The sequence below is a fragment of the Notamacropus eugenii genome, chromosome 2 (assembly GCF_028372415.1).
Source record: "Notamacropus eugenii isolate mMacEug1 chromosome 2, mMacEug1.pri_v2, whole genome shotgun sequence".
Taxonomy (NCBI): Eukaryota; Metazoa; Chordata; class Mammalia; order Diprotodontia; family Macropodidae; genus Notamacropus; species Notamacropus eugenii.
This window is the reverse complement of record NC_092873.1, coordinates 231,585,895-231,600,584: the sequence shown is the minus strand read 5'-3', so window position 1 is coordinate 231,600,584 and position 14,690 is coordinate 231,585,895. Positions and strand designations below refer to the sequence as shown.

Below are 14,690 nucleotides of genomic sequence, written 5' to 3'. Positions count from 1 at the left end.
CTTCTCTTTGATTGGGAAGCCATGCCTCTCAAGGCACCCTAGAATTGTATCAACTATGATATCACTTTGATGACTCATTTTGAGTTTGCATGTCACTAAAACTCCCAAGATCATTTCCATATGAACTCTTTTTGACGTAGATTTTTTGCACCCAAATGTAGAACTTGTTGTATTGCAGTTTATTCAATTTGGCCAGTTTTTTTCACCCTATTAAGATCTTTTTGGGTCTCTGTTTTGTCATTTATTGTGTTAAGTATCCCATCAAGCTTTGTGTCATTTGCAAAGTGCTTAATATATGCCTTCATTTAAATCTTTGATAGAACAGCACAGAGGATGTTGGCTCTCCATAAAATTCATCCTTCCAAGTTGAGATAGATTCACTAATCTTTGTGTCTAACTAGTTCCCATTCCTCCTAACTGTATTATTATCTAGTACATATCTATCTTATTCGCAAGCAGAGAGACTTTGACAAATATTTTGCTGAAATTAAGTATACCGTCTCAGTACCACTCCCCTGATTGGGTTTCCCTGTCAAAATCTTTAGGTCTCTCTTTGCCTGTAAATGAAGGAAATTGGACTAAAGGATCACTAAGATGCTTTCCAATTATAAATTCTATTATTCTGCAATTACAAAAATAAAATCTCTCATGATGTAAAATATTGCTGGCAAATGCTCTAAATAATTGTTATATATAATATCTATACTTCACATTAAGTCATGCTCTCAAGATATTTATTGTACCAAATCTTTGCTTTCATTTGGAAAGTTTGTGTTGTATATAGTCTTATCCTAAAGATAGGTTAAATAATGATATTGTATTAAATTAAATATAGATTTGCCTAGAGTGAGGGATCATGAAAATCTAAGAACACATTTGAAACTGGGACATAAGCTTATGAAAATTTCAGATTTCCCCTGAAATATTCAGAACCATTATTTTTAAATCCTTTCTTTTGAATGATTTCTTTTCTATGTGAGTTTAATAGATTTTTTCCCCCTTGAGTTCTTGGCTTAAAGAAAGGTGTAAATCAAATGGAATTTTGTGGAATTGCAGATTTTCTTTTTTTTTGTTAGGTTATGATTGTTTATATGGGGAATGAATTTATTATCAGCTGGTCTGGAAGATTTGAATACCTTTGTTCATGATTTTGACAAAGGGAAGAAATTATGATTATGAGGTATGGGAATATACAACAGGAAGTGATTATAATGTGTTGTTACTGTTAACTTGAAAATAAATAAATAAAATAACAATAACTTTTAGTGAATGGAAACATCAAATAAAAAGAAAAATATTTTTTCTCTTCTCAGGCTACGCGGCATGCAGAAATGGTAGCAATTGATCAGGTCCTGGAGTGGTGTCATCGTTATGGTAAAAGTCCCACAGAAGTATTTGAACATACTGTGTTATATGTCACCGTGGAGCCATGTATAATGTGTGCTGCTGCTCTTCGACTCATGAATATCCTTTGACTTTGCTAGAGTGTGGTCTTGTCCCTTTCATGTGACTACAAAAGCATCTGGATGTGAACCCCTTCACTATATACAAAAATTCAAAATAAGTTATGAAACATTTTAATTACAAAAGGTCATGTCTTTTTACAAAAAAAACTGAGGGTGGTTTTTATAAATAAAATTTGACTATATACTTATAAGTCAGTTAACCACTTCCAAGAAACTGGAAGAAGAAAACCTTTAGAGTTAGCCTATGGGGAGCCAGTGCCATCTAATGGTAAATCATAAATGAAAATAAAGCATCTATGACATTATAATTAAGGTCAATATGAAAATATAGGATTTTAAAATAATGTTTCACAGACTTATTTATTGCATATTCTTATTCGACGAACTTTGCCAAAAGTAGTGAGGATGAAAGTTGATTAGAAACTAACAACTTTTTAATTTAAAAGATTAAAAATTTCTTAGTTTTACATATTTTTGTTTGTCCATTTTACCATACATACATAATTGTAGCATTTTATTTTAATTATCTTCACAGGTGTATGAAAAAGATGTATAGCTCCCAATGGATAAATAACAAGCCTTTGTCAAGTTAGAATTATAAAATTCCACAAGTGGAAGGAACCTGTGAAATAGAATAGAATAGAATCATCTACTTTAAAGAGACTAAAACAGAAATCCAGGTGTTTTGATTAATTTTTGCAAGGGTCATCACATCTTCTTGGAAGTAAAACTGACTACAGTCCAGGTTTCTTTGATGGAATGATTTAATTATTTAGTAAATTGATTTAATATATTATAAATTATCCTGATTAGAATCTGAATCCATGATATTTGACTTCAAATCCTGTATTTGAACAACTAGTCATCTTCATTTTTCATGCCAGCTATTATTTTAAACACTTTGAGGGGAAAAAAATCATTTCATTACTCTCTGTATCTCTAGACTTTGGCCTGTGACTTGAGCATTCACATTCTCTCCAAGTTGGAAGAGACCTCAAAGACCATTACTCTAGCACGTAACTAAATGGTATTCCCTTCTACAAGATGCCTGATGAACAATGATCCAACCTTCATTTAATGATCTTGATTGAGGGTAAACCCAGTACCTCTTGAGAATCTCCTACTTCCTTTGTATTTTTGAATGGCTCTGGTGGGAAAATTCTCCTTCCATCAAACCTAAATCTGTCTCTCTTCAACTTTTGCACATAGTACCTGGTCCTGTGCTCAGAGACAAAACACAATATGACAACCCTTAAAGTGGTCACTCAGTCAGTTCATCCCACCTATTTCTAACTCACATTTCTATAATTTCCCACCTACCAAAATAGCATAACTGATTTTGAAAAATGCTTTTTGATATCTAGTTATATTATAACTATGGAAGTCCCCTGACCTACTGTTTCGGTAACTATTAAAAGAAAGAAATTAAGTTAGTCTAACATGACTTTTTTTTTTTGAAGCTGTGCTTTTCTCTTGGCAATCCCTTTCTTTTCTAAATGAACAAAAGCCATCCCATTAATGATATGGTCTAGAAATTTATCAGAAATTGGTCACCTTCACAAGCCTGTTGTTTTGGGACTCTTCCCTCTCTCATTTTTTTTTGTTGTTTTTTTTTTAAATCAGGTCAACATTTGCCTTTCTCCTGTCCTATAGTGTCTCTCCTGTTCACAAAATCTTTCTGAGATGAGTGAGCATGGTTTAACAAACATGTCTACTAAATCTTTTAAGCATTTGGGGATATAATTAATCCCGACCTGGTAACATACCCTTATCTTTTTTTCTGTCTTCCTAGTCTCAAGGTCATTCTGCATGACAGAGACAATAAACAAAATGACATTTTCTCTATTGTCTGTTAGCATTGTCCCATTTTCCTAGGACAGTGGACCAATGTCCTGACTGATCTCGTTCTTGGCGCAGAAAAAAAAGCTTTCCTAGATTATTTAGTCTTCTAGAACTCCTGCCATTACCCTTATACATTGTGCTACTCTTTTATGTTCATCTCCTTTACTTTACCTTGCTTTCATCTTCTATATTTATCTTTATGCATAAATTCCTTATTCGCCCACATTGACTACATTAGACTTTGCCTACTTTTCTACCTTCTTGCAATTTCTTCTGTTTGAATCTTCAGAATTTCATTCTTAAGAGATTCCGAATGTTCTTGAGCATACTTTCCCTGTAGAATTTTAGCCCATGAGATTCTACCTCACCTTTCTTTGAACCCTTTGAAATATGCTCTCACAAAATATAGGATACATATTAGATTACACATGACTAGAGCTAAACTCTAAGGTAGATTACTTCTTATTCTCTCACGGTTCACATCATTTCTACTTCAGCAATTTTTTTTCTTTGTTGTTCCAGAATACAGTGTTCTTCATTGCATTCTCTTTTTGAAGAATAACATAATTGATGAGCCCAGAATTTATTAGCTGACATGCTTTTGGTAGAGAAATAGTTGCAACAGATTTCTAGATAATTGAAGTCCACCACCACTAACTCATGACTCCATGCCAGACTTATGATTTGTTTGATGACTTCCTTATCTATTTTACCTTCTTTGGGTGGTTTGTGATATACTCTCATAATATTGTTTCCTATTGTTTCCTTGTTGATCTTAATCCAAATGTTTTCCATCATGTCCCCTCCTTTCTGGTTCCTGGATTTCCTCACATGAGCACATTTTCTAAACTTAAAATGTTACTCTGTTCCCCTTGCCCCTTTATTTATTTTCTTCCTTCTCAATTCTGCACACCTGTATATAGCTAAGATCCAGGTATGGGTTTCATGCCTGTAAGTCTCAGTGATCTTTCTGAATTCAATATACCTCCTTACTATGGGATCTCTAGTCTACTTTTTAAAACTTACCCATGCTTTCTGCATTTGTGTATGTGTTTGAAGCCATGGGTTTTTACTACTGACTCCCTCCATGAATTTTGACTCTGTGAATTACTAGACTTCTCTACAGCTATTTTTCTTCTTATGTTGTAACTTATGTTCTCTGTGGTATGTACTCAGACAGATATATGTAGGCAGTTTTCTTTCTCTTCCTTTTTAAATTATTTTTGCACTTAATAGTATTTTATTTTTTTCCAATTACATGTAAAGATAGTTTTTAACATTTATTTTTGTAAGATTCCAAAATTTTTTCCTTCCTCCCTTCTCTTTCCTCTCCACTCCCAAAGACAGAAAGCAATCTGCTCTAGGTTATACACGTACATTCTTGTTAAACATATCTCCACATTAGCCATGTTGTGAAAGAAGAATCAAAACAAAAGGGAAGAAACCATGAAAAAGAAAAAACAAAGTGCAAGTAGTACGTTTTGATCTGCATTCAGACTCCATGGTTCTTTCTGTGAATGTGGATAGTATTTTCCCTCTCCCTTTAAATTTAAAGCCCTCTTGATTTGATTTCCAAGATTCCAGGCAAATATATGGTGTTACATCTTTGAAAGTGCATGCTATTTCAGAGCAGTAGCTGATCCTTCCTCTTTTTTTTAAGGTGTGGTCCAGAATTTTAGGTCCCATTCTCAGAGAGCATCTTTTTTAACTAGCAGATTACTTTGCAAAGCTACTGTTTAGCAGTAATGAAAACTCCATGCATTCTTCTATGGTCTTTGGTTTCTTGCCCAGGACTTCATAATCCTTAGCCATGTTTTTGAGGTTTCTTCTCATGGGATTATTTGACCCCACATGAATTATAAGAAATTGTTATTGATGATCAGGTTTCATTAATCCTGGGATATTCTCCATCACATCCTGGATACATGTCCTGGAAAGACAGTAGGCATCACTGTTATTAATATCAAGATGATAGATAAATGCCTTAGTACCACCCTTCAGCAGGGAGTCACTAACCGTCACTTGTTCTTTTGACTTTTTTTTTAGAAGACCCCCTTCCAGATGCCATTAAGTCCATGTCTTAATTACCTGGAGTACAAAAAGCTTCCTATATGCCAGGAGCTGCAGGTATTCAACATTCTGTGTTGATGGGGCATGTTAAAATTTCATGTTATCTGATTTCAGCTAGGCCTTCACTACAGCAAAGCAATCCTTTTATTGCTCCTTAATTTATTTCCTATCTTAGTCCATACAGAACTATTTCAAACTTTCTCGTTCTTCCTCTAACCTCTCACATGTACCCATCACCTTGCCTCTTACTTTACTGGGAAAATTAACATTATTTTCTTGAATTTCTTCTTGGGATGTTTTCTCCATCTCAAAATCCCTTGACACCGTTTCCCACTCTCTCCTTCCTTTCTTCCGTCTCTGAAAAGAGGTGGACTTTCTCCTTTGCAAGTCTAATCCTTCTTCATTTGTACTTGATTTCACTCCCCCTGCCATCTTCTGCAACATCTTCAACTTCTCCCATCTACTGGTTTCTTCCCTACTGCCTTCAAACATGCCAGAAGGTTCAGAAGATTCATTTGACTCTACTTACCCCCTTAAGCTAGCATTCTATATCTCTTCTCTCTTTCTCAGCCAAAATCTTTGAAAAAGATGCCTTTCCAAGTGCTTGCACTTTTTTCTTTTCAGTCACTTCTCAGACATCTCAGAGTAGCAGGATGAAGAACCGAAGGTTCCTCCCACTCCATCCCCCTAAAAACCTTCTTCAAATATTTAAAGAATGCACCAAACAAAATCCTCATCAGAAAATCCAAGACAAAAGATCACAATGAATTATTTTTATATCCCAGGTTGGCAAAGAGAGAAAGGGAAATCGGCATACACTAAGGACAGGGTCTGGCCAGGAACATGTTGAATGATGCCTTCAAATTAAGGGAGAAGCTATATCCCCAGGAAAGAAGGGATCCCAGATCTAGCACAGATGGACCCAAACCTATGTCTGGTGTAGGAATAGATGCCAACTGGAAGTTCTGCTGCTCACTTCCCAGTTCTGAGTCACAGATCCAGGACAGATGGTGAAGGGGACCTCTACCTAAGGGTAGCAGTCTAGGGTGAGAAGAGGATGTGGATCCTACCCTATATACTGAGCAAGAAGCAGATTCAGAAGCAAGTAGCATCTGTGTAGCTTGGACCTCAGGAGTTGAAAAAGGTCTCAGTTCTAGCCTCTAGTCCAATCTGAAGCCTGCAGAGGAAGAGCTAGGTCAGGTACTCCAGAACAGCGAGAAGTCTACAGTTCTGTTACTCTGAACTAATAGAACTTATCTAGCTGACAGTGGCTGAGTCTAGCAGTAGTTTACTGTTGCTCATATTCAAACTTAGGTCAGGAACTTGCAAAACTCAGATCAAGGGGGCAATGATCAGATTTTGCTTTGTGTCAGATCACTCTGGAGTTATTGAAAGTTTGTAGGGCCTCAACTTGAGTTGTCCTGAGAGCCTGGAGTAACAACACTCAGTACTCCAAGAAATTGGCAACAGGACCAGCACAGACTTTCCCTCCAGAGGTACACAAAACCTGTTCCTGACATAAAACCTGGTGTCAGAAAGTAGGCAAGAAGGGTGAGTATCTCTCTCTCTCTCTCTCTCTCTCTCTCTCTATATATATATATATATATATATATGTATGTATGTATGTACATATGTATGTATGTATATACATATACTATCACCATTAAAAGCTATCATGGTCACGGAGGTGCTCAAGACAAAAACTTGGAAGAAGGGAATGACTCCACATCTACATCTTATGAGCAAAGTCTTAAAGAAAAACACAGCTTGGGTACAAGTTCCAGTAGAGTTCTTTAAAGAGATGGAGCGCTCAAGGAAAAAAAACAAAACAAATGAGAACTGTAGAAGAAAGAATTGGAAAGGAAATTAACACCTTAGTACAAGTGGTACGAAAGCTTACCTAAGCAATAGACTTCTTGAATGAACCAAGTTGAAGCCAGTGACTGCATGAGACAACAAGAAATATTAACACAAAATCAAAAAATTGAAAGCATAGAAGCAAATATAATGTATCTCATGGCAAAACCCACTGACCTAGCAAATAGAAAAAGGAGGAAAAAAATTAAAACCCAGTGGATTTTCTAAAGACTATGAACCCCGCCCCAAAAGCCTAGATATTCTATTTCAAGACATTTTAAAACCGTTCAGATCTCTTAGAACCAGAAAGCATAATTGAAATAGAAAGTCTACCAGTCACTTCCTGAAAGATCCTCAAAATGAAAACTCTGAAGAACATTATAACCAAAATCCAGAACTTCCAAGTCAAAGAAAAAATACTGCCAGCAGCCAGAAAGAATTCAAGTATCAAGGAGTCACAGGATAACACACAGTTTAGCAACAGCTACTGTGAAGAAGCAGAGAGTTTGGAATTGATAGAAGGCAAAGCATATAGGCTTACAGCCAAGAATAACTGACCCAGCAAGGAACTTAAATGAAATAAAGGACTTCCAAGCTTTCTTGATGAAAAGACTAAAAGTTCCGTAGAAACTCTGACGTTCACACAGAAGGCGTCAAGGGGTAAACATAATCACAAAAAGATTAAACAGATAAATTGCTTGCATTCTAATATGGAGAGACAGTACAGGTGGTTCCTCTGAACCCTGTCATCATAAGGAGTCATAGAGTAAGTCCACTTAGAAGGCCTTTGAGTGGTTCTGTTATGTCTTGGTCTTAGAAGAAAGGAAGGAGAGAGGAAGAGCAATACTGTAGGTGGGACAGGAAAGGAATGTTAGGGGAAACTAAGTAGAAGTCTATACAAAGAGGTAGGGGAAATGGCTGATTCTTGAACTTCACATCATCTGAACTGGTCAAAGGAGAAAAGAACACAGAGCTAGGTACAGAAATACATTTCATTTAACAGGAAAGTAGGGGAGAAGGGAGAATTAGAAGAAGGGTAGATTGAAAGGATTGGTGTTAAGCAAAACAGATTTTAACCAACTGTGTGCAAAATATAGATCTTTTGGAGGTGGCAAAGAATTGGAATCTGAAAGGGTATTCTTCAGTTGGGGGATGGCTGAGCAAGTTATAAATGTAATAGAAAGCTATTGTGCCATAAAAAAATGATGAAGGGAATAGTTTCAGACAAACTAGGAAGATTTGTATGAGCTGTTGTATAGTGTAGTAAATAGAACCAGGAGAACAATTTATATAATCACAGTAATATTGCAAAGACTTTGAAAGACTTAGAAACTTTTAAAGACCAACTGTAATTCCAGAGGACTAATGTTGACACGTTACCTATCTCCTAATAGAGAGATGAAAGATTCAGTGTGCAGAATGACACATGTACACAGGTTTCTGTACCTGTCAAAGGAAATGAAATGATTTGAGGGGCTCAAAGAGACATGCAGGCTTCTTGATTCCTTTGATACTTAGTTTAAACCATATTACTTTGTACTTGTTTGGATTTTACTAAGTGTTTTTAAGTCCTTTTTCATTTGTATATGCTCTGTCTGTGAGGTACTTATGTGCAGTATGCTTCCTGTCTCCAAATTGCTGATATTCTTCTCACAGTTTATGGGTAAATATATGGGTACAATAATATTTCCAAGCAGCACTACTGAGCTACCATTTCCTCCATGAAGCTTTCCCTGATCCCCTTTATTGGTAAAAAATAAAAACAAAAAACTTTCCTCTGAAGAGCTCACAATGTATTGTTTTATATCTCTTTAATGCATTTATCATTAATTAGTTTTCTGTGTGTCTTTTAGACTGAATGCTTTATGAGGGTAATGTCTTTTCTAAACTTTATCTCTATCCCAGAGTCCTACAGAATTTCCTGCATGTAGGTGCTTAGTAAATATTGAATTTAATTCAGTCAGATTGAATTGATTTACTGGAGGTGGAACCATACTTTGGCTTCATTCTATTTAAGACCTTGACTCTTTCACACAAATCCCACTTGTTGTATATGGCTGCCAGAACGAACGATTTGGAGGTTGTGGCTCTGTTCTGGATGTTGCCTCAGCAGACTTACCAAATACTGGGACACCTTTCAAGGTAATACAAAAAAGGATTGTTTCTTCCTCTTATTTGAAGTGTTACTTTTTGTTTGGTGGTTGTAAATAGTTACATTCTTTTGTTCAGTAGATTCCAAACAATCATGAACTGACAGAAAAAGAACTTCATGACATTATCTAATCCAGCTCTTACCCTTGTGGGCAGAACTGCAGAGAAGGCATTTCTGATAAACAGGTGTATAATTTATTCTTTACAATGAAGGAGATTTCACAACCTTCCTTGGTAATCCTATACAATTTCTATCCATTGTATATGTTGTAGTCCTTCAGTTTTGTAAAGACCAATATTTACAGCATTCATGTTAGTATTGTCAGGTCTGCAATCTCGTTTAAAATGGTGTCAAATAGTTATTAACACATTAAATTATATGTGACCAATCTACATTAATGATAATTTGCAGCGGACATAGCATATCCTTATTCAGTTTAAGCCATCTGCTCTGTATGTACCGATGATATTTCACAGAAACCAGTCACTGTGCTTGCAAGTTAGGTTTCACATTTCTTGGTCCTTTTCTAATTAAAGTTTTCTCCTGGTTAAACCATACCAGTTTCTTTAAATTTAACTTTTACTCCACTGTTCTAATTTCTAGTTGTTTGATCCATCTTCATGAAAAATTAAAAAACAAAGCAAAATTAGTAACAAACTTCCTTCACACTCTCCTAATTCTTACTAACCCTTCTTATATTAATCTGATGACAATGAAGATTAGGGACTTAATGCAGTGGAATAAAAATTCTATAGATCATAATTTAAATTTTAATTGTAATTCTTATTTGTTAAACTACATTTCCTTTAGAATTTGGCCTGTGAACTCATGCTAATTTTCATGAGTTGGTTGACAAGGTTGTTTTCTTCTTCGTGTTTTATGAAATGTGTTTATTCCTTGTTATATAAAGGCCTAACTTATGATGGGCATTATGGCAGGTTTACTTTTAAGTTCTTCAAAGCTGTACTTCTTAAAAAATATATAGTTGTGATATGTAGAATTAAACCTTGAATAAACCCTGGAGAGGAAAAGTTCTGAGATAAGAGAGTTGAGTATAGGACTCCATCACAAGAGAGATTACTTTTCTAATCTGAAGCTAGCAATCAATTGGAGGGGGGGGGGTTTTCCTAACAATCTATGATTATGTATATAAAAGAGTAGAATAGATAATTATTTGTATAAGTCCTTCTGAAGATAAATTGTTGTGGAATGGAGACCAAATCGTGCAACTTTATTTAAACTTCATTTAAAACCTAAAAGTTTTGCCCATTTTCCCATTCTATTTCTTCTACTTCTCTGTAATAACATTATAAAATTTCCTGATAAAATTCTGTGCAGTTAACTTATTCTCTTTCTCATTTATGAGAGGTCAGGTGTAGTGCTCAAAGTTCCCAAAAAGACGAAGGAAGAGTTCTTAGATGTTGAATATGGGTAGAACTTCTCTTGAACATGTGTATATACCCATATGTGTGTGCACATATATGCTTGCATTGTATTTGTACTTTTTTAGTTTGCCTGTAAAAGAGAGTTCAGTTGTAGTATATATTTATGGCCATATTGGCTTAAAAAACAAGATTTTAAAAAAAGAAAAAAAGACTTGGAGCTCAGATATCTAAAAGTTAATTTCTGAGGTGTCCAGAAATTCTAACAACACACTCTTACCCCTGGCCTCTGGATAGCAAGAGACCAACAAGATACCTGGAGAATATGTCTTTGTGCCTTCTTTTCTGTATTTTAGGCATATTCCTGGCATTAGCATGACAATGTGTTATAGGTTCCAGAATAAAAAGAATGTGAGAAATAACCTGTCAAATTTATTCATGTAAGTGACTTGTTGATCCACCCTTTGTAAAAGAATGTGATTAATAGTAACATTATAGACCTGGAACAGTTGCCATCATTAATATTGCTTTGTGTAGAATGTATGTTTTATAACTTAATAGGACAGTCCTGCAACTACAATGGCTACATGAAGGAAGCACTTTTACTCTTTAGACTTCGAAATCATTCATAATATGAACACATGATGTTTAATTCTCTTAAGACCAAGAGGGCATTAGTAGTTCATTCCTCTGGGTATAGAAGGACAAGAGACTCTCACCAGCTTTTCCCTTGATTTTCCTTTGCTCTTGTCATATAGGAGGGAAATGTGCATAAATTCCCTTGTATTTGAGGAATACCATATGTTGTAAAACTTGAGTTTGTCCCTGACCTCACCCCCAAAGCAGACATTCTGTGAGAAAGGCATGGCCTAGTGGTTTACTGTGTGGTGAGGGCCATAGTTTGAAAGTTTCCACTTTGCCCCCAGTCTCTCCTCAATAATGGTGTTTTGAGTATAAAGCTTGTCTTATAAACTACTACTTTCTTATTTATGTGTGTGTTCATGCATGTGCATGGGCACAAGAAATGTCATAGGGGAAATGGGAGAAGGAAAGCAGCGGCAGTGCCCATTATTTCTTCCAGATTCAGCTTAACTAGAAAGAGATGTTGATTAAGTTCTATGCACCATTCAGCTTTAATTTGGAAAGTAAAGAATAAAAGAGAAGTATAATGTGGGGGAACAAACAAGTAAGAAAGAGGGAACAAAACCAAGTTCCTCCTTCCTATCTTTTTTTTAAAACAGTGACACAATTGTTCTCTAAGTCACTGAGGTTAGAAAATGTTAGGCTAATTCTTGCCTCTCTCTCTCTCTTCAATCATAGGATCGTAGATTTCCCCCATCCAGTTAATTGCCGAGGCCTACTCAGAAATGTCTCTCACCTATAACCTCTATTCCTACAGCTTTCATTCTAGTTCAGGTCCTAATTAGCTCCCACTTGGATTCCTTACTGGCTTCCCTAACACCAAGTTCTTACTTCTCCAGGCCATTTTGTATAATGCTGCCAGAATGGTCTTCCTTAAAATACATTTTCATCATGTCGCTTTCTTGCTCAAAAAAACTGCAATAGTTCCTCATTGCTGTCCACTTTTATGTTTGGAGTCATCATTGCTCCTCACAGTGGGAGTGCAGATCCACTAAGCAACAGAGTGAATGATCCCACACTTGCCATTTCCATCCCTTTCTGAATAGCCTGGCTCAACCCATTAAGCCCTCTGTGGCTTTTCACATCAAATTCAAACTCCTAGCTGACATTCAATATTCTCTTTACCCTGATATTTTATTTCCCTGCCCATGGAGAAAACATACCTCTTCAGGCTGGTCTCCTCACTGCCCTTGCCCACCAACAAAACAAAAGCCCAACCATTTTTCTCTCCTTGCTTTTGCTGATGCTGTTTTCCTAATCTGAAATAACCTCCCATACCTTTCAAATTACCTCAAATCTCATCTCTTTGTATAAAGCTTTTCTTAACTACTCCAGTCAGCATTTACTTTCCCAGACAGTTCATTTTGCACTTATAACTCTTCTGCTGAATGCCACATAATGTGGAACTTGATTATTTATTGTTTCATATTTGTTAGTGTCTTTAGTGTCCTCCCAGCTAAATTGTCTAGACACATGGTAGGCAATACATAGTTGTTAATTGATTGATATATTAAATTGAGGCCACCTTCATACGATTTTGGAAAAGAAGGAAAAAGTAAAGAACAGTTTTAGGTCATCATTTACATTGCCAATGACTATAGAGTTAATTTTACAGATGAGAAGCTGAGGCAGACAGGGTTAAGTGACTTGCCCAGAGTCATACAGCTAGTAAGTGTCTGAGGCCAGATTTGAATTCAGGAAGATTAGTCTTCCTGACTCCAGGCCTGGCATTCTATCCACTGTGCCACCCAGCTTCCCTAAGTGTAAGTATTTGAAATGATTTGCAGAATTCTTTGATATATGCATTTTTTTCTGGTATCTAATAAAAGATATTTTCATAATCTTGCTTTCTAACTTTTCTCATTCCAACAGTGCATTCCTGGATATCAAGCTGAGGAAGCAGTGGAAATGTTAAAGACTTTCTACAAACAAGAAAATCCAAATGGTCAGTTTTTCTGTAATGTACAATGCGTGCATTGAAGCAAGTCAACATAAGAAATTCTGACATTGGTATACTTATTAATTTCTCTCTTTCTTCTCTAACATTTTTGTAGCACCAAAATCAAAAGTCCGGAAAAAGGAAGGTCACAAATGTTGAGCTTCACCTGATGGAAGCCAATCCTTAATAGTGTACTTGACAAAATTCTTGGAATAGAAGCATTTAATGGGACTGAATTATATATGTGTGGTCCATCCATTACCAGCCAACCAAATGTTTCTCACGTACAATTCCCTGTCAATCATAGTGGCTGTCATCTATTGCTGGAATGATCCTTACCTCTACTTCTCAGAATACTTGGTTCCTTCAAGATTCAGTTCAAGTCTCATCTTCTGCAGGAGATCTTTCCTCATTCTCCCAGTTAGAAGTATCTTAACATTTTAACAAAGGTTACCTTGTACTTGCTTTGTGTCTTATTTATAAATATATGCATACATGTTGTACAATAGAATGTAAGCTTCTGGGGCAGGGTACTGTTTTGCTTTTCTTTTGTATCACTAGCATTTAGCGCAGTGCCTGGCACAGAGTAGTTGTTCAATAAATAATGATTTATTTTAATTAGTTAAAATGGCCTTTGAAAATATGCTACTCCTAGTTTCCATGGAAGAAAGTTATGAGAGAAGAAACAGAAAAAAGATTTTTCCAAATAAGGAGAAGAAAATTATGTAGCTAATTTGAAGGGATTTGGCCTAATGAAGTTCCAAGGTTAAGTTTTGGGCAGAGAAATTTGAAAAAAAATTTGAGAAAAATTGAGAATTTGAAGAACAGGCTTTGTTACTGATCCAGATTCTCCTTTACATTGCAAGAGAAACAGAATCAAGGATAATTAAGGAGAATCTAAAAGGATTAAGGAATAGAAACTGAAATAGATTTAAGAAGAATAAGGAGAAGATAGTTGGCAACACAAAATGAGGTAACAAAAGATTAGTGAAAATATTAGTGGGTTGAATAAATTAATAGAATGTTGAGGGGGCAAATTGGTGAAACTGACATGAGATGGGGACAAGACTGAAGGGAAGGTAGATGTGGACATAGCTATGGAGCTATTGAAACAAAGGAAAGGACATTAAATAAGATTGTCTGTAAAAAGTTTTAACCATGTTCTTATGGTTAAGGTGTAAATACTAGTAAACACATTTGAGAAACAAGATTGAAAATCTAAACAATTAAGGACAGTAGGGAAAATTATGTACTAACTTGCGTTGAATGTGAAATGTTTGTATTTCTGCCACAAATGAGTGTCTGTTATTTGTGTTTCAAGTGAGGCTGATCTCCCTTTT

At 35.7% G+C, this 14,690-nt stretch overlaps 1 protein-coding gene across 3 annotated transcripts in view; it reads left to right on the top strand.

Annotated features, from left to right (window-relative positions):
• Positions 1-14,282, top strand: part of ADAT2 (adenosine deaminase tRNA specific 2) — a 35,249-nt gene extending 20,967 nt beyond the window's left edge. For all 3 annotated transcript variants that reach the window (XM_072643491.1, XM_072643492.1, XM_072643493.1), the window contains exons 3-6: positions 1,314-1,464; positions 9,271-9,377; positions 13,284-13,356; positions 13,466-14,282. In XM_072643491.1, the coding sequence (XP_072499592.1) occupies positions 1,314-1,464; positions 9,271-9,377; positions 13,284-13,356; positions 13,466-13,509 (375 nt within the window). In that variant the 3' untranslated portion in view covers positions 13,510-14,282. The remainder of the gene's footprint in view (positions 1-1,313; positions 1,465-9,270; positions 9,378-13,283; positions 13,357-13,465) is intronic.
• Positions 14,283-14,690: the final 408 nt, after the last annotated feature.